This window comes from Oryzias latipes, chromosome 17, assembly GCF_053564925.1.
Source record: "Oryzias latipes strain Hd-rR chromosome 17, Olatipes_Hd-rR_3.1".
NCBI classification, from domain to species: Eukaryota; Metazoa; Chordata; class Actinopteri; order Beloniformes; family Adrianichthyidae; genus Oryzias; species Oryzias latipes.
Window position 1 is genome coordinate 15,828,476 of NC_136253.1, and position 19,235 is coordinate 15,847,710.

General features: G+C 46.2%; 1 gene segment (V, D, J or C); it reads left to right on the plus strand.

Annotated features, from left to right (window-relative positions):
• Positions 1–15,360: 15,360 nt before the first annotated feature.
• On the plus strand, positions 15,361–16,086 carry LOC144986728 (T cell receptor alpha variable 4-like). The segment is given in 2 exon segments: positions 15,361–15,470; positions 15,549–16,086. Coding segments are annotated over 2 exon segments (459 nt in total).
• Positions 16,087–19,235: the final 3,149 nt, after the last annotated feature.

Consider the following 19,235-nt stretch of genomic DNA (forward strand, 5'->3'; position numbering starts at 1 on the left):
ATTTTATGTTTTGGTCCCCTCGGGAGGACGAACAGATTGACGTCAGTTTCGGACAAATCGGTAAAAGTAAACTTTTTGTCATCCTTAGCAACAGTGGTTTTATGCTAACCACGCCCACATTCCTTATATGTCCATATTCAGTGTTTTTCAATGTATTCAGTTTCAGGCATTAATGCATGCATTCAATTTTCACTGTATTGTATTGAAATGCATGGGAGTTATAACAGTGCGCCACTTTGCTAGCTTGCCACGTGCACGCCGTTCAAAATCTACAACTTCTAATTCCAACATTTTTTACACAGTAGCTTGCCATTGATGCCCAAAAAGTTTCGAGACAATCGATGAAAATTCCAACGACAAGTTTACGTTTGAATCTGGTGGTAAAGGTGTTTTTTATAGAAAATTCAAGATGGCCGCCTTTTCCCGAGGTCAAAGGTCGACGAAACTCCAAAGGTGATTGTAGACTTACGCTAGGGACACGCGAGTCAAATTTCGTGAAAATCGCTCGAAAAAAAGTTCATTTTTCCATATCGTGCAAAAACGCGAAAAACTCAAAATGGCAGATTTTGGCACAAAATGGCCGCCAAACCGTAGGTCGTGTGGCCATCTCGTAATGATTTCAAAACTTTCTTTGGATATACCCGACAAAGTTATCTGGGTTTCGTTAGCCGATTCTTAAAAATAAAATCCGAAAAAAAATTTTTTTGCCGAGTCAGCACTTTTTTTTGCGACGGTTTTTTGTTTACCACGGCCACATTCCTTTATCGATTTTGTCGTATCTGACATCCTTTTGTTCAGTGTGGGCCAGGGTATCGCATATTTCAGTTTCAGGCTATTCCGATAAAATATGTGCGAGCTAGCTAAAATGGCGACGGTTGCGAATTCGCCACGCGCACGCGTTTCAAATTCTACAACTTCTAATTCCAACATTTTGTCCACAGTAGCTTGCCATTGATGCCTGAGAAGTTTCAAAAAGATCGATAAAAATCCCTAGGACGAGTTTTCGTTTGTATACGTTACTAAAGGTGCTTTTTTATGAAAATTCAAGATGGCCGCCCCTTCCCAAGGTCAAAGGTCAACGAAACTTCTTTGGTTATTGTAGAATCAGGGTCTTGGCATGTGTGTGCAATTTCGTGACAATCGCATAAACAAAAGTGTCGTTTTCCCATATTGTCAAAAAACACGAAAATCGCCATTTCTCTGAGTTCGCCACAAAATGGCCGCCAAGCTGTAGGTCGTGTGGCCATCCCATAATGATTTCAAATCTTCTTTGGGATATCTCCAACACGCGTGTTTTGGGTTCGTAACTGTATTCCAAAATATTTTTTTTTGGCCCCATAAGCGATTTTCGGCCCATTCATTTTTTTTACGGGAACGCTCGCCATGATGTCATCAACTTCGGGGGGGTGACGTTCTCTTTGCCGAAAATTCATTTCACATTTATCCTAGGTGTGTGCCAATTTTGGTGAGTTTTCGGGTATGTGGCGGGGGTCAAATTTGAGCTCAAACTGTCCGTTAGAAACCAGAAGAATAATAATTAAAGCCGCAAGCGGCGTTGTATGGCCCGCAGACGCAACCCGTCTTCCACGCCCAACTCTACGCACTACCGCGGCCCTCTCCGCCCTCACCGCCCACAAATTAAAAGCTAATCAAGGCTGGATTTGCTCATAATGCTAACTATGCTAACTATGCTAATGTGACTAAAAGTCCTAGCATAGCGATCAGCATAATCAACTCTCTCAGAAAAACACATTTCCTAAAATGCTAATTATGCTAACCATGCTAGCTATGCTAATGTGCCTAAATGAGCTAGCATTGCGATTAGCATCATCAACTGACTCAAAAAAACACATTTCCTAAAATGCTAATTATGCTAACTATGCTAGCTATGCTAATGTGGCTAAAAGTGCTAGCATAGCGATCAGCATCATCAACTGACTCAGAAAAACATATTACCTAAAATGCTAATTATGCTAACTATGCTAACTATGCTAATGTGGCTAAAAGTGCTAGCATAGCAATCAGCATCTTCAACTGACTCAGAAAAACACATTACCTAAAATGCTAATTATGCTAACTATGCTAGCTATGCTAACATAGCTAAAAGTGCTAGCATAGCGATCAGCATCATCAACTGACTCAAAAAAACACATTTCCTAAAATGCTAATTATGCTAACTATGCTAGCTATGCTAATGTGGCTAAAATTGCTAGCATAGCGATCAGCATCATCAACTGACTCAGAAAAACACATTCCTCCATTGGTGAGAGTTATATGTCATAAGTTGCTAAAAAGCCCACTTTTTCCAAAATGGCGGCTTTTCTGTTGATTTTATCTCCATAGCAACCATTTTATGTTTTGGTCCCCTCGGGAGGACGAACAGATTGACGTCAGTTTCGGACAAATCGGTAAAAGTAAACTTTTTGTCGTCCTTAGCAACAGTGGTTTTATGCTAACCACGCCCACATTCCTTATATGTCCATATCCAGTGTTTTTCAATGTATTCAGTTTCAGGCATGAATGCATGCATTCAATTTTCACTGTATTGTATTGAAATGCATGGGAGTTATAACAGTGCGCCACTTTGCTAGCTTGCCACGCGCACGCCGTTCAAAATCTACAACTTCTAATTCCAACATTTTTTACACAGTAGCTTGCCATTGATGCCCAAAAAGTTTTGAGACGATCGAAGAAAATTCCAACGACAAGTTTACGTTTGAATCTGGTGGTTAAGGTGTTTTTTATAGAAAATTCAAGATGGCCGCCTTTTCCCGAGGTCAAAGGTCGACGAAACTCCAAAGGTGATTGTAGACTTACGCTAGGGACATGCGAGTCAAATTTCGTGAAAATCGCTCAAAAAAAAGTTCATTTTTCCATATCGTGTAAAAACGCGAAAAACTCAAAATGGCAGATTTTGGCACAAAATGGCCGCCAAACCGTAGGTCGTGTGGCCATCACGTAATGATTTCAAAACTTTCTTTGGATATACCCGACAAAGTTATCTGGGTTTTTTTAGCCGATTCTTAAAAATAAAATCCGAAAAAAATTTTTTTTGCCGAGTCAGCACTTTTTTTTGCGACGGTTTGTTGCTTACCACGGCCACATTCCTTTATCGATTTTGTCGTATGTGACATCGTTTTGTTCAGTGTGGGCCAGGGTATCGCATATTTCAGTTTCAGGCTATTCCGATAAAATATGTGCGAGCTAGCTAAAATGGCGACGGTTGCGAATTCGCCACGCGCACGCGTTTCAAATTCTACAACTTCTAATTCCAACATTTTGTCCACAGTAGCTTGCCATTGATGCCTGAGAAGTTTCAAAAAGATCGATAAAAATCCCTAGGACGAGTTTTCGTTTGTATACGTTACTAAAGGTGCTTTTTTATGAAAATTCAAGATGGCCGCCCCTTCCCAAGGTCAAAGGTCAACAAAACTTCTTTGGTAGTTGTAGAATCGTGTTTTTGGCATGTGTATGAAATTTCGTGAAAATCGCTTTAACAAAAGTGTAGTTTTCCCATATTGTCAAAAAACACGAAAATCGCCATTTCTCTGAGTTCGCCACAAAATGGCCGCCAAGCCGTAGGTCGTGTGGGCATCCCATAATGATTTCATAACTTCTTTGGGATATCTCCAACACGCGTGTTTTGGTTTCGTAACTGTATTTCAAAATATTTTTTTTTGGCCCCATAAGCGATTTTCGGCCCATTCATTTTTTTTACGGGATCGCTCGCCGTGATGTCATCGACTTCGGGGGGGTGGCGTTCTCTTTGCCAAAAATTCATTTTCAATTTATCCCAGGTGTGTGCCAATTTTGGTGAGTTTTCGGGTATGTGGCGGGGGTCAAAATTAAGCTCAAAGACGCCGTTATAGGACAAGAATAATAATAATAATAATAATAATAATGAAACGAAGCAGAAACAATATAGAAGTTTTTGCAGTCAGGTGGCCTATGTATTTCAATGCGGCCTGTCTTTTACTATAGGCTGGGCATGTCTTTTGGGCTTTATACCTGTCTTTTGAGGGCTTTTTGGGGCTTTTTTGTGCTTTTGTCGTCATTTTTGCGACTACAATTTTTACGTTTTTGCGTTGGTGTTGTGCGTGTGTGTGTGTATTTTTGTTGCGTTACACAATTGTCGTGTCGTTGTGTGCTTTGGGCGACTTTTGACCCCATTTTTTGGCGTTTTGACGCGTTTTTTTGACGTTTTGGACCTTTTTGAGTGTTCGACCCTTGTACCAGTTACAATATGGTCCTTGCAGTCTATGACTGCTGCGGGCCATAATAATGAAACGAAGCAGAAACAATATAGAAGTTTTTGCAGTCAGGTGGCCTATGTATTTCAATGCGGCCTGTCTTTTACTATAGGCTGGGCATGTCTTTTTGGCTTTAAACCCGTCTTTTGAGGGCTTTTTGGGGCTTTTTTGTGTTTTTGTCGTCATTTTTGCGACTACAATTTTGTCGTTTGTGCGGGGGTGTTGTGCGTGTGTGTGTTTATTTTTGTTCCGTTACACAATTGTCGTGTCGTTGTGTGCTTTGGGCGACTTTTGACTCCATTTTTTGGCGTTTTGACGCGTTTTTTCGACGTTTTGGACTTTTTGAGTGTTCGACCCTCGTAGCAGTTACAATATGGTCCTTGCAGTCTATGACTGCTGCGGGCCATAATTACATGAGTGTCTCTCAAGGAATCCACCAATCATCACAGCACACATATACATGTCTACCGATCACACACATTTACTGTAATTACTGAGCTTACAATACGTCTGTGGATTCTTTTTAATAACATTGTTATTGTAGCGGACTGAGTTTAACTGGGTTGTTGTTGGGTCGCGTTCTAAGTTCCGGAGTTCATTGAATGCATCAAGCAGAGATGCTGGTTGGCCCACAGTTTTATCGCTCAGCCTGTCGTTGGGGAGTTTGGACCAATGGGGTTCAGCTGTGGGCCGAAAAAGGGAAATAGGAGGACTGGTGCGGGAGCGCTCTCGGTGGGAGAGATTCGGGAGTTGCTGAATAAGTTGTGCAGCATTGGTTACGGCCTGCAGTAACCAGAATAAAGAACCTTAAAAGAAGTCTCCGTACCTCGGTGTGGGAAAGGGACGCTACATTATGCTTTTGCTAATAAATGATGAGTATTTCTTACCAATAATGTGACTTTTGGTGCTGCATGGTTTTGCTGATGGTCTTGTCTGGTTGATACGTGGTGAGTTTAAGCTTCATGCAGGCATTGAGACTTTCATCCGTTAAACGTGATCGTCTGCTCACATGCAGACGTGGAGCCAAACATTGTCAGTACAGCAATACTCACACGTGTGTGGTATGTGACGGGCAGCGTGTTCTAATCAGAGCGCCGCCTCACCTTGCTGCCTGAGGCCGCTACCCCTCCCCTTTTTCTTCTCAAAGACGTTAGCGCGCATCTGCCAGGACGGCAATTCACAGGTTTCAGGCCGTTACAAACTGGCATCGCATCGCGCCCGAGAAGGACTGGTCTAATCTAATGAAACAATTTTTTTTTTTATATAATTGAAGATTTGTCTGCGAGCCAGATGTGGCCATCAAAAGAGCCAGATAAGGCTCGCGAGCCATGGGTTCCCAACCCCTGAGCTGTACCCAACAGAAAAACGCTATGACGCAGATGCAGCTTTAACAGCGGGGACTGAAGCTGAGACTCTCTCTGAATGATCTCATGAACTCAAACATGATTACCATGACCACCAGACTGTGAGTATGTACATTTTTGGTATAAAAATTAACCTGTTGGTCAACATGCAGTTGCTGTCTTCAGACACCAGCCTCCAGTGGTCTTCTGAGGTGATGCAACTTTTGGTGTTTTCAGGTTTGCCTTAATTTGGATATGGGCTTTGTAAGCTTGGGACAAACTAGTATTATACCGCTTAAATAATTTCTGAAATATTCAGTTCTTTCTTTTGTTTTGTGCACCATGAAGAAAGGTTACATAGGGGTTAAGGGCCACCTGTTATTCCAGGACTGACACTGTTTCCTTAATGGTTCAGGACCAGATGATGAACTTCAGATTTAATTTTGATGCATGCATATGTGAGCTCATATTAACAGGAGTTATCAGTCAGATTTATCAGTTTTAATCAGAGTGTAAAATCTCCAAATAAATTTAAAACCTTTTAATTTTTGTGAAACATTATACATACACGATACAAAACATTGCAATTTATGCATGAAACATCTCATGGATGCACTGGGATGCATCCTCAGTGATTTATCCTGAGGTCATCGGGTGTTTCGGGTCTCACATCATCATACACCCTCACCCAGGCGACCCAGCCGGGGTTGATCAGACCGCGACTTGCATCCCAGCAGCAGTCCACGGATCAGCCCTCTTCCTCCACACCTGCTCGGACCTCTTCCTGGAGTAAACGGTGTCTTTCTTTGCCATGGGCCTGGCTGACCACAGTCTTTGGGAAGTAGCCCAAGCCCGCTCTGCCTGTCGCCACGGTGCCCACCAGTGCCTTTTGTCTCAAACATGACTCTGCCTCCTCCACTGCTTTTCCAGCCTTCCATTTTCTTCCTCTCCTCACTTCAATGCCAGCTGCTGACACCATGCCATCTCTGGAGTCCCTATAACGTAGGACTTCCCTGGTGCGTACTACCATAAATTCTTCTGTGAGGCCACTGAAGGGCAATTGCTGGATATTACTTGTCCCATACAATGCCGTGCTGGTAAGACATCGTGGAAAGCCCAGCCACCTCCGAAAAAGCCACTGATCTTCCTTTCTAGGGACTCTACTGTTGTCATTGGGACTGCATAGACCAGCAACGGCCACAAGACTCTAGGCAGGATGGAATGCTGGTAGATCCAAGGTTTAAATCTACCCGGCAGACCAGACTGGTCGACCTTAGTGAGCCATACTCCAAGTTCTTTATTGGACTTCTGAATGGCGGCAGCATCTTTCAGGCTGGAATCGAAAAACTTCCCCAAACTCTTAACCGGTTGTTCTGTGATGGTAAGGATGACCGTCCCTGAGATGGAAAAACGGAACTTGTCAACCACTTTCCCCCTCTTCAGCACCATAGACCTTGACTTTGAAGGCTTAAATCTCATCCTTGTGGGGTACCGGGGTCCAGGGCGGTTAGGTTCACCTTCACTTCCGGGTTGGGGCTTTTATTTTGTTAGGTTCCGGTTCGGTGTTCTGTTGTGCTTCTGTGGACTTGACGTCTTCATCGCCAGCACCTGTTTTACTCACCTGTTGTCAATCACTGTTGTGTGTATATATACCTTGTGTTCCTCCTCACTTATCACCGGATCGTTCTCTTATGACTGTTACTAGTTTACGAGTCTCAGAGCCTTCCTCAGGATTAAAATCCTTGTGTTCTCAACTTCTGTCGTCCTGCATCTTGTGTCCACATCTTCGTTCCTTGACATTACGATCCGGTCAACATGGATGCAGCAGACGCAGAAGCTTCTCGAGCAAACGCCAGCAGCCAGGAGTGGGTCATCCGCCACCAGGAGGAACAGCTGAACTGCCTCCGCCGAGGTATGCTGGAGATGGCCGATCGCCAGGAGAAACAGCTGACTGCGATCTGCGATCGCATCGACACCCTGGCAAGACTGGTTCAGCAGCCGCTGACACCTCATCCGCTCCATCCCTCCTCTGCCGCATCCGCACCGATGGTTCCGGTCCAGACGTCTCCCGCCCCAGCGGTTCAGCTGGCCCGACCGGAGAGGTTTTCTGGTGACTCTGGGGACTGCCGGGCGTTTGTCACACAGTGTGAACTCCATTTCGAGCTGCAGGCTGCCAGTTTCCCCACGGATCGTGCCAAGGTGGCGTTTATTATTTCTCACCTCACCAGCAGAGCCGGAGCGTGGGCCACCGCGGAGTGGCAACGTGGGGGAGCAACGTGGGGGAGCAACCTGCGCTTCTCTTTCTGTTTTTCTCGACTCCTTCACCCAAGTTTTTCAGCACACGAAACCCGGTCGAGAGGCAGCCCGGGCGCTGATGCGGTTGACGCAGGGAAATCGTCGGGTGGCAGACTACGCTATCGAATTCCGGACTCTCGCTGCAGAGAGCAGATTGAATCCCGCCGCGCTCGTAGACGCTTTCCTGGAGGGGCTGTCCAAGGTGCTGAAAGACCACCTAGCTCCATTGGAGTTGCCGCCGTCTCTGGAGCCTCTCATCGCTCTAGTCATCAGGATCGACAATCGACTGCAGGATCGCCGACGGGGGCGCCGGTCGGACGCTTCCTTTTCCCGGGGACGTACTGATGACTACGACCCGCCCTCTTCTCATCCTTCTTCGGTTGCTTCCACAGACTCTTCTGTAGTTCCGTTAGAGGAACCCATGCAGCTGGGTCGTGGTCGTTTATCCCCCTCTGAGCGCAGACGACGGATAGCGGCGGGTGAGTATCTTTACTGTGGTCAGCGGGGACATTTCTGTAAGCACTGCCCAAATGTCTCAGTTCGTCATTAAGAGTGGGCACACTGACGAACGGAGGGCATGCGCCCACCTGTTCAAAATCCACCTCCTGTTTTCTGGAGGGTCATGTCATGTCTAGGGGTGGGGGGTTTCCTGTTCAGGCCTTATTGGACTCAGGGGCTGAACAGAACCTCATGGATGCCGAGCTAGCCAAACGGGTCGGACTAAAGACCGAGTTACTCCTCCGTTCTTGGCAGGTTATCTCCCTTAATGGAGAGGCTGTCGCCACTATTGACCAGATTACTGAGCCCGTCCACCTCATACTGTCTGGGAACCATCACGAGCATACTCGTTTTTTTCTGTTTGACTCATCACATAATCCGGTGGTTCTGGGGTTTCCTTGGCTCCTGGCCCATAATCCTGTCATTGACTGGCCTAACAACCGTATAAACAGTTGGAGTAATCACTGTCACGAGGTCTGTTAACGCTCAGCTCGGCATCCAGGGGCTGATTCCGCTGACCCAGTAGGACAGCCGTCCTCACCCGACCTCTCCAAGGTGCCCTCTGAATACTACGATCTGGGAGAGGTGTTTTCGAAATCCCGGGCTCTCTCATTACCTCCTCACAGGCCTTATGACTGCTCCATAGAATTGCAGCCCGGTGCTACACTCCCCAGGACTCATCTTTACAGTCTGTCTAAGCCTGAGAGGGAGGCCATGGAGCAGTATGTGACTGACTCTCTTCGGGCGGGCCTTATCAGACCCTCTTCGTCCCCTGTGGGAGCGGGGTTTTTCTTTGTAGGGAAGAAAGACGGTTCTTTACGGCCATGCATTGATTTTCGTGGGTTAAACGCCATCACTATTAAGAACTGTTATCCTCTTCCTCTCATGAACACTGCATTTGAGTCTTTGCAGGAGGCCCAGATCTTCACTAAATTGGACTTAAGGAATGCGTACCACTTGGTGCGTATGAGGGAGGGTGACGAGTGGAAGACCGCTTCAACACACATCTTGGACACTATGAGTATCTGGTGATGCCGTTTGGTTTGTCCAACGCTCCAGCTGTTTTCCAGGGCATGATTAATGATGTGTTACGAGATTACATCCATCATTTCGTGTTTGTGTACCTGGATGATATTCTCATCTTCTCCAGGACCCCCAGCGTACATAGGCGGCATGTTCGTCTGGTTCTCCAACGGCTCCTGGAGAATAAACTGTTTGTGAAGGCCGAGAAATGTGATTTCCACTCCTCTAGTGTATCGTTTCTGGGTTTTGTAATCACAGGTGGGGAGGTGCGACCTGATCCGGCTAAGGTCAGTGCGGTGGTGGATTGGCCCGTCCCGGCCACTCGTAAACAGCTCCAACGGTTTTTGGGGTTTGCCAACTATCTACGCCGTTTCATCCGGAATTACAGCTCAGTCGCAGCTCCCCTTACGGGTCTGACCTCCACCTCCTTTCCTTTTCTTTGGACGGAGGCCGCTGAGGGCGCTTTTCGGGACCTTAAACGCCTTTTCACCACGGCGCCAGTCCTTGTCCAACCTGATCCCTCCGCCCAGTTCGTTGTGGAGGTTGACGCTTCGGACACTGGGGTTGGAGCTGTGTTGTCCCAGCGTAAGGGTGCGGACAGCAAGCTCCATCCTTGCGCCTTCTTCTCCCGCCGGCTTAATCCGGCGGAGACGAACTATGACGTGGGTGACAAGGAGCTTCTGACCATCAAGTTGGCGTTGGAGGAGTGGAGGCACTGGTTGGAGGGGGCGGGTCAGCCTTTTGTGGTCTGGACTGATCATAAGAACTTGTCCTATATCCGGACCGCAAAACGCTTAACTCTAGACAGGCACGGTGGTGACTGTTTTTTGCTCGTTTTGATTTTGTGGTGTCTTACCGCCCTGGCTCCAAGAACGTCAAACCGGACGCTCTTTCTCGGCAACAGGAACCAGTGGTGGAGAGGCAGCAACCTAAGACTGTGATACCTGCCTCCTGTGTTCTGGGTGCCCTCTCCTGGCAGCTGGAGAGGGATATCAAAGCTGCCCAGACCCGGGAACCTGACCCTGGTAGTCAGACCAGTCAGACATAACAGACTCTATGTACCCAGGGCCGTAAGGAGTCAGGCCCTTCAATGGGCTCACGCTACTCGCCTCACTTGTCACCCCGGTGTACACAGAACTGTCTCCTTCCTGCGTCACTGTTTCTGGTGGCCCAGCTTGGCGAAGGACGCCCGAGAGTTTGTTTCGGCCTGCACGATCTGCGCCCAGAACAAGGTCAGCAATCGACCACCAGCAGGTCTGTTACACCCCTTACCTGTCCCGAGCCGCCCGTGGTCCCACATCGCCCTGGACTTTGTTACCGGTCTGCCATCCTCTTCTGGGAAGACTGCAATCATGACGATCGTGGACCGGTTTTCCAAGGCAGCCCACTTCGTGCCCCTGAGGAAGCTGCCTTCGTCCGTTGAGACCGCCAAACTGGTCATTGAACACGTGTTCCGGCTGCACGGCATTCTGGTGGATATCATCTCTGACCGCGGCCCTCAGTTCATTTCACAATTATGGAAGACTTTCTGTGCAGCCTTTGGCCCCACGGTCAGTCTCTCTTCGGGGTTCCATCCACAGTCCAACGGGCAGGCCGAGAGGACCAATCAGGACCTTGAGGTGGCTCTCCGATGCGTCTGTTCCCGTAACCAGACCTCTTGGAGCACCCTGCTGCCGTGGGTTGAGTATGCCCACAACTCTATGACATCATCTGCTTCAGGTATGTCCCCCTTTGAGAGTTCCCTGGGCTACCAACCTCCATTGTTTCCGGAGCAGGAGAAGGAGGCGACGGTCCCGTCGGTTCAACACCTCTACCGCCGCTGCAGGCGCATCTGGAGGGAGGCACGCGCTGCTCTCCTTCTCTCGTCCGCAGCTAACAAGAGACTGGCCGACCGGCATAGGTTACCTGCACCTACCTACACACCAGGTCAGTTGGTTCTCCTATCTACAGCTAACATCAAGCTGCGGACGGAGTCGAGGAAGCTGTCTCCCAAGTACATCGGGCCTTTCGAGGTGGAGAGGGTCATCAACCCTGTGGCGGTCCGACTGCGCCTTCCTCGTACTATGCGTGTTCATCCAGTCTTTCACGTCTCTCAGCTCAAACCACATGTTAAGAGTCCTCTCCAGCCTTCTCCCTCCCAACCGCCACCGCCTCGTATCATCGACGGTCAGCCTGCATGGACCATCAGACGCATCATGGACGTCAGACGTCGGGGTCTGCAGTACCTGGTGGACTGGAAGGGGTACGGGCCCGAGGAGAGGTTCTGGGAGCCGACATCAAGGATGCTGGACAAGGACATGCTCCGGGAGTTCCACCGCCGCCATCCTGACAAGCCCAGTGGTGCGCCCAGAGGCGCCCCTTGAGGGAGGGGTACTGTCGGGTACCGGGGTCCAGGGCGGTTAGGTTCACCTTCACTTCCGGGTTGGGGCTTTTATTTTGTTAGGTTCCGGTTCGGTGTTCTGTTGTGCTTCTGTGGACTTGACGTCTTCATCGCCAGCACCTGTTTTACTCACCTGTTGTCAATCACTGTTGTGTGTATATATACCTTGTGTTCCTCCTCACTTATCACCGGATCGTTCTCTTATGACTGTTACTAGTTTACGAGTCTCAGAGCCTTCCTCAGGATTAAAATCCTTGTGTTCTCAACTTCTGTCGTCCTGCATCTTGTGTCCACATCTTCGTTCCTTGACAATCCTTGCCCAGGTGATGAGTCTCTTCAGTCCCTGACCCAGAAGTGACCTGCATCCTGAAATTATTGTAGTAGTCCACGATCAGGTCCTTGATCTTACTGGGGACATGGTGGAGGTGTAAGGCGAGCTCAACCAGCTTGTGGGGGTCGTGGTGCAGCGGTAGGGCGGTCGACCCATGATCGTAAGATTGCAGGTTCGATTCCCGCCTTGCACGCCCATGTGTCGAAGTGTCCTTGGGCAAGACACTGAACCCCACCTTGCCTCTGGTGGGAGGATGGCGCCAGTGTTCGGCAGCGGATCCGCCATCAGTCTGTGAATGTGTGTGTGAATGTGTGTGTATATGTGTGTGTGCATGGGTGAATGGGACTGTGACTGTAAAGCGCTTTGGGCCTTCGTAAGAAGGCAGAAAGCGCTAAATAAGTATACGCCATTTACCATTTGTGTGGAATTGACCCATAGCTAGGCCTTTGTTTTCATGTGCCTCTCTAATGAGTTGTGTAACTACACCAGTGTGCTCCAAGCAGCCGGGTGCTCCAGGAATCCCCCCCTTCTGCACTGAAGGGTCGATGTAGTCATTTTTGAGGAGGAACTCTGTCAGTCTTCGTGAGACGATGCTGAAAAACACCTTCCCTTCAACACTCAGCAACGAAATGGTTCGAAACTGGTTGATGTTTTTCGAGTTATCCTCTTTGGGGATCCACACTCCTTCAGCCCACCTCCACTGGTCAGGAACTCTTCCACTTCACCAAATCACCCTTAAGATTTTCCACAGGTGTCTGATAAGTTGTGGACAGCGTTTATATACCACATAAGGTACACCACTGGGGCCTGGGGTAGATGCTGAGCGAGCTGCCTTGATGATCTCCTCAACCTCTTTCAGGCTTGGCTCCCTCAGATTGAACTCAGTTGTAGGTGGGGCGTGGTTGATTAGATCTTTGTTGGGCTCCAGTTCTTGCTCTCTCAGGGGTTCACTCACTGTGTCCTGGAGGAATTGGTTCACTTCCTCTGTTTAACACTCAAGCTGACCGCTGCGCTTGTCCCCAAGGAGTTTCCTTGTGAAGCCGAAGGGATTGGCGATGAAGGCCGCACGCTTCCTGGCTCTCTCTCTACCCCGTCTCCGGTGCCACTCAGTTCTGCGTAGGCTCGTCAGCTGCTTTCGCAGGATGTTTTTCAGCTCTGCTAATTTTCTTTTTTCCTCCTCAGTAGCTGTCTTGTGCTTTTTCTTGAGGGTTACGCAACTCCTGACGCAGGTGATGTATCTTAGTAACCCTGCGGTTCCTGGTGTAGGGGGTATGCTTGGTCTGTCCTTTCTCTATGTGGCCAAATCCTTCTGCAGCATAGCTAACAATGATGGTAGTCATCGTTTGGAGTTGGCTCTAAGCATCTCCTTTGGCGGCGGCTTGGATGATGTTGGACACATCCTCATCAAACGGACGCCACTCACTCCATTTATTGGCTGGGGGCCACTTAATCCGCTGCTGCGGAACTACTCAGCTGGGGTTGGGAGGCTTTGGTCTGTGGAGGGACTGGGCTCTGTGGTCGTCTCCCAAGTCTCACCAGGTTTGAGACCTGTGCGTTGCGCCTCACTTTCCCGCTCCAAGCATTTCATTCTGGCCTGGTGGATTTTTAGGCCACGATGATTCTTGCACAGCTTTCTGCAAATACATATCACGTTTGTCATTTGTCCGTTTGCATGAGTTCTTAACCTTAGTTCCGTCCGGATGGAGATCTCATCCTACCCCCCTCTCGGGTATCTCTTTGTAGGGCTTTCCGTAGCTTGTTTGGGTTCTCTCTCACGAAAGACACAGGCTGGGGTGCTAACCCATACTGTCCCAGGTGCCGTCTTTCCGAGTTACCTCTAAATTGTAGGTGGGACCGTTGGCGTGGAGTAAGCTTCTGTTTATTTCCCATCATGCCTTTGATTACACTCCACTCTCATTTATCGCTTTAATCAAAGTCCTTTTAAAATAATGTGACAAATACGCAACAGTAACACCAGGTTTATAATATTTTCCACATTGTAGAAGAGAAGGTGGAATTGTAAGAACAGAAACCCAAATTCACAAAGGTGTTTCAAAGAAACAAGGTTTTTTTGTACTTGCTGAAAGTAATCCCATTTGTACAAACATCATAGATTTATGATGTTTTCTTTTTCTGTTAGTTTCAGCTGAACTGAAATATTGTCACACTTTTCCTCACTGCAGTGCAGCTTCTGTTCCTCCACCAGAGGGCGACATTTTGAAGTGGGCGGGGCTCTCCTTCAGCTCTGCATTCAACATTCAGTCAACAAAAAGTGGTGCTGTGAAGAGAACAATTGTCAGAGTGAATGTTGAACATCAGCTAGTTTCTCCTGTTGATTGAAACCTTGTTGTACAGATGGAACATTGGCTGTGGATTCTTCTTGCTGCTCTTTTCTTTGGTAGGACACAAAGATCAACATGTTTCCTCTTCAAACACTTCAACACATTACTGAGCAGTACATTAAGAGCTGTTAAAGCTGCTGATTGTTGTCCTTTAATCAATCATCTTTATTGATTCATCTCTTCCTCTGCATGTTCTGTTCTTCTTCAGAGTGTAAAGGAGAAGACGGCCCACAGTGACAGGAAACAGCAAAACTCTGTACAAAAACTCGCAGTCAACACAATACTCCACGTTATCCACTAGAGGGTGCTCTAAATGTAATCTTTATCCCCATTGTGAACTCATGATTTCATTGACCTCCAAAGCTTTCATGTTGTAGGAGAGGTTCGAGAAAACACTCGAAACTAAATAAAGCTGTAGAGAAAAGTAAAACATTGATTAAAAATCAGTGTTTGTGTACTAAAAAGCTAGTTTACAAGGTGAAAAAGAAAATTGTCTTGATGCTGACGCAAACACTTTGTGATAGAAAGGCTGTCCGAAATGCCACAAAGAAAACTAAAGCACAACAGTAAACACATTTTCTACAGTTCTGTGATGTTCATAAAGTCAGGATCTGAAAATGCCAGACTCATCTGAAGAAAAGAAAACTATCTCAGAGTAATCTCAGAGATCTATGAATAGAATAAAAGCTCAAAGTTTATCTATCTCAGGGAGGAACTTTACAGAAAAGACAAGAGAACTTCTAAAGGCATTGAGTTTTCATCAATGAAGAACATCGCACCTTTAGGCAGACTGTTAACAAGGAGAAAAAGGAGAGAGAAGAGGAAGAACAGATGAAAGAGCAGATGGAGAGATTGAGGGAGGAGCTGAGCTGTTAGTGAACAATAGAAGAGACACAAACTTCCACTTTCAACACAGTTCAACACACAAAAGCCAAACATCAGCTTCATCCAACATGCTGTCTGTGCAGACATCTGTGTTCACTCTGCTGCTTCTAGTCATTGGAACAGGTTGATGGGATTCTTTCAAAGATCCATTTCAGCATTTGATGTTTGTCCATCACTGATCTGACTTCTCTCTTCCTTTAGATGTCAGCTGTGAAGAACTCACTGCAGTCAAGAAGGAAGAGTCCACTTTGGAAGGAACTTCTGTCACTCTGTCCTACAAATATCCCAAACTATCAACGAGTGATTATTTCTTCTGGTATCGACAGTTTCCAGGAAAACCTCCAGAGTTCTTCTTCTCTCACTTGGGTTCAAAAGCAACAATACAGAGTTTGGATCCTAGATTTTCTCATGAAGTGAAAGATGATGATAAACTGATAAATCTGCAGATCTCCTCTGCTGCACTGACAGACTTTGCTGTGTACTACTGTGCTGTGCAGCCCACAGTGACAGGAAACAACAAAACGCTATACAAAAACCTGCAACAACACAATACTACACAACATCCACATGAGGGCGTCAAACACTATGTAAGCTCTGATTGTTGAATCATTGAACCGAAAACAAAGACAACAGAGAAATGAAGCAGTAAAGATCAGAGACAGAGCTGCTGTGGAAGAACTAAACTCTTTGATTGGTTGAGCTGAACTGAAAAAGAGCTCATTGGCCCCGCCCACTGAACTTCAGGTCATCCAGTGACATTATTTCTTCTTCATTGTGCTGCAGTGGAAGAACAGAGTTCATCTGCTGTCTGTGTGGCTTCAAGAACTCCAAAAAAATGTTGCTTTACCTCTTTTTGCTTCTATCTCACATTCTAGGTGAGTTTAAGAACAGAGATTCAAGTTTGCTTGAAGCTGCTGCATCAACTCATCATCTCATTCATCTAATGGCTTCATTTTCTCCACTTTTTTCAGGACTCACAGCTGGAGACACAATATTTACTTACCAGGACCAACTTAAAGAACATGAAGGAAAATCTGTTACAATGAAATGTAACTATCAGACAAGTAGCAACTATGTCCTACTGTACTGGTATAAACATGATTCTGACCTTCAGGCTCCTCAGTTTATTCTCTGGAAAGGAGCAAAAAGTTCCACGAGAGAATTTTTTCCAGATAAACGATATGAATCCAGAACAACAGACACATCAACTGAACTGACCATCAGAAAGTTAACCCTGGCAGACACAGCTCTCTACTACTGTGCTGTAGACACACAGTGATCCAAAGTGTAGAAGAGACTGTACAAAAACCTGAAGACAGATATGGGACTACTCTTCAAAGAGGAGGGAAGTGGTTTTCAAAGCACAGCTTCATATCAGATGGATTCTGTTCATTCCTGTTTGATCAGAGTCTCTGTGGTTACAGCTGCTAATGAAACACTGTGGGAGGATTCACATGAGCAGATGAGCCACATCAACCAATAAACATCTACATAAAGGTTCAAAAACTCACAGTTCATCAACACAAACTTTGATGTAGATTAGTTTCAGTTCTGATGATGAAGAAAGGTAAGACTTGGAAAGAATGTAAACATTTTTATTTGTGTTTATCACATAAATTCATATAAAACATAAACCAGTAAACCTTTACGTTTGGTAGCAATCCTAAAACCCAAAGCATGAAATGAAAAGTGTTGAAATCCTTCAAAGTTTTGGATGTCTTCTTGAGTACATCTATACAACCGTAACCCTTGTACTATCCTAGGCACGTTAACATTGGGAGTTGGGTCATCTAGACCTACTAGACAGTGCTCTGAACCTTTTTTCTTCAATTATTTGTGATCTTCACTGGTGTCCATGGATTACATGAAATCTTTCCACCTTTATCCACCTTTGTCATGGTAGGAATAACACATCAATGTAAGGGTGGGGTCATCTAAGATAGCACAAGGGTTAAAAACTCCAGATGTTCTGGTTGGTATCTTTCTATGGCAGATCTTTCAAAGAACTTTCAGAATTAAACCTGCAGGCCAATTTCTCCTACAACTTTGGTGAAATTTAAGGACCACACCTTCCTGCTTCCCTGGAGGTTCATCAGGTGATTCCACTGGAGTGCTCATTTTTAGGAATATAAAGGGACGTGAGGACAAATCCAGCGACTTTCTTCCAGCTGCCTGAAGGTCCTGGGAACCACGGCAGCAGATTCTGAAACCGCCGCCTTCAGATCTTCACAGCGACGCTCATGAAGCTCATACGCAGAAGGACCATGTTCAGCCTGCCTTCACAAGCTGCTCTACTATTATTCTGACGTAAAAGAGAAGCAACAGGGAAGAAGACCACGCCCACATCTCGGTGTTACCGGTTGCACAGAGTCTCCTCCCCCTTGTGCAGCATCATGTGGCTCCACAGGTGTTCGTTGCGGCTGAACGTCTTCAGACACACGGAGCAGATGAAGGGCTTCTCAAACTCAAACTTTATTTATTTATATAGTGCCTTTCATTTCAGTTAAAAACACAAAGCGCTTCACATAAAAGCAGATAAAACAGTCATAAAAGCCGAAGATTGTTAAAAACAGCAAACAAAGGACAATCACACAAAGATGGGACCCCTCCATCACCCCCCCCCTCCCAACCCACCCACCCACACCCCACCTACCCAGTTCCCCCCGTAGAACCCTGAACAGAAACAAAGAACTGCAGCTTAAAGAAGGTCTGGCTTGGTACTGCTGCGAGGAAACAATATGATATGATGGGGATCCATTTATTCCAAGGCCCAGCCCGACCACTGGGGTCAGTACTACAGCGCCCGCCCAGCACAGAGCAGCCCAGGGCCCACTCCATGGCTATTAGACCACGGAGCGGGACCCCAGCCCGCCCAACGAGAACAGGCACTGCAGCAACAGCACCCCCTACAGGTCAAGCCAGTGGTGCCCCAGAAAAATGGATCCCCAAGAGGAAACACTGGAGTTAAAAACATCAGAATAAAAATTATCATAAAATAACAACAATAAAAATATAAAAAATATAAAAAATAAAAATAAAATAAGATTTAACAATTTTAGTAATTAAAAAATAAAATACGTAAACTGATTAAAACATAACCTACGTATCATTGGTAAAATAACAATAAAAAGAATAGCATATTAAAAACAGAGATAATAATAGTCCTTACAAATAAATAAATGAATAAATACGTAAATAAATAAATTAATTAAAAAATAGATAGATAAAAAATAAAAAGACATAGGAAATGTTCAAAGTCATTTAAAAGCCAGACTAAAAAGATGGGTCTTGAGCCTCTTCTTAAAAACCTCTACAGTCTCTGCGGCCCTGAGGCTCTCTGGCAGGCCGTTCCACAGGCGAGGGCCGTAATGGCAGAACGAAGCCCCACCGTGTGTCTTGGTCCTCACCTTAGGGACAACCAAGAGGCCAGTGCCAGAGGACCTCAGGGTCTGCGAGGGTTTCGTATTTTAAAATAATATCATTTAAATAAGAAGGCCCAAGACCATAAAAACATTTATAAACCATTAAAAGAACTTTAAAATCAATCCTGAAACGCACAGGGAGCCAAGGCAGCGATTTTAAAATAGGTGTAATGTGTTCCCGCCCTCTGGTCCTCGTCAGAACTCGTGCCGCAGAGTTTTGTAATAGTTGCAGATTTGAGATCGACTTTTTCGGTAAACCAGAGAGCAGGGCATTACAATAATCTAAACGACTAAAAATAAAAACATGCATTAGCACCTCTGTGCTGGCAAGAGAGAGGAACGGGCGGACTCTGGCAATGTTTTTAAGATGGTAAAATCCTGTTTTCACAACGTTTCTGATGTGGGGAATAAAATTCAGCTCAGAGTCAAAAAGAACACCCAGGTTTCTCACACATTGAGAAGATTT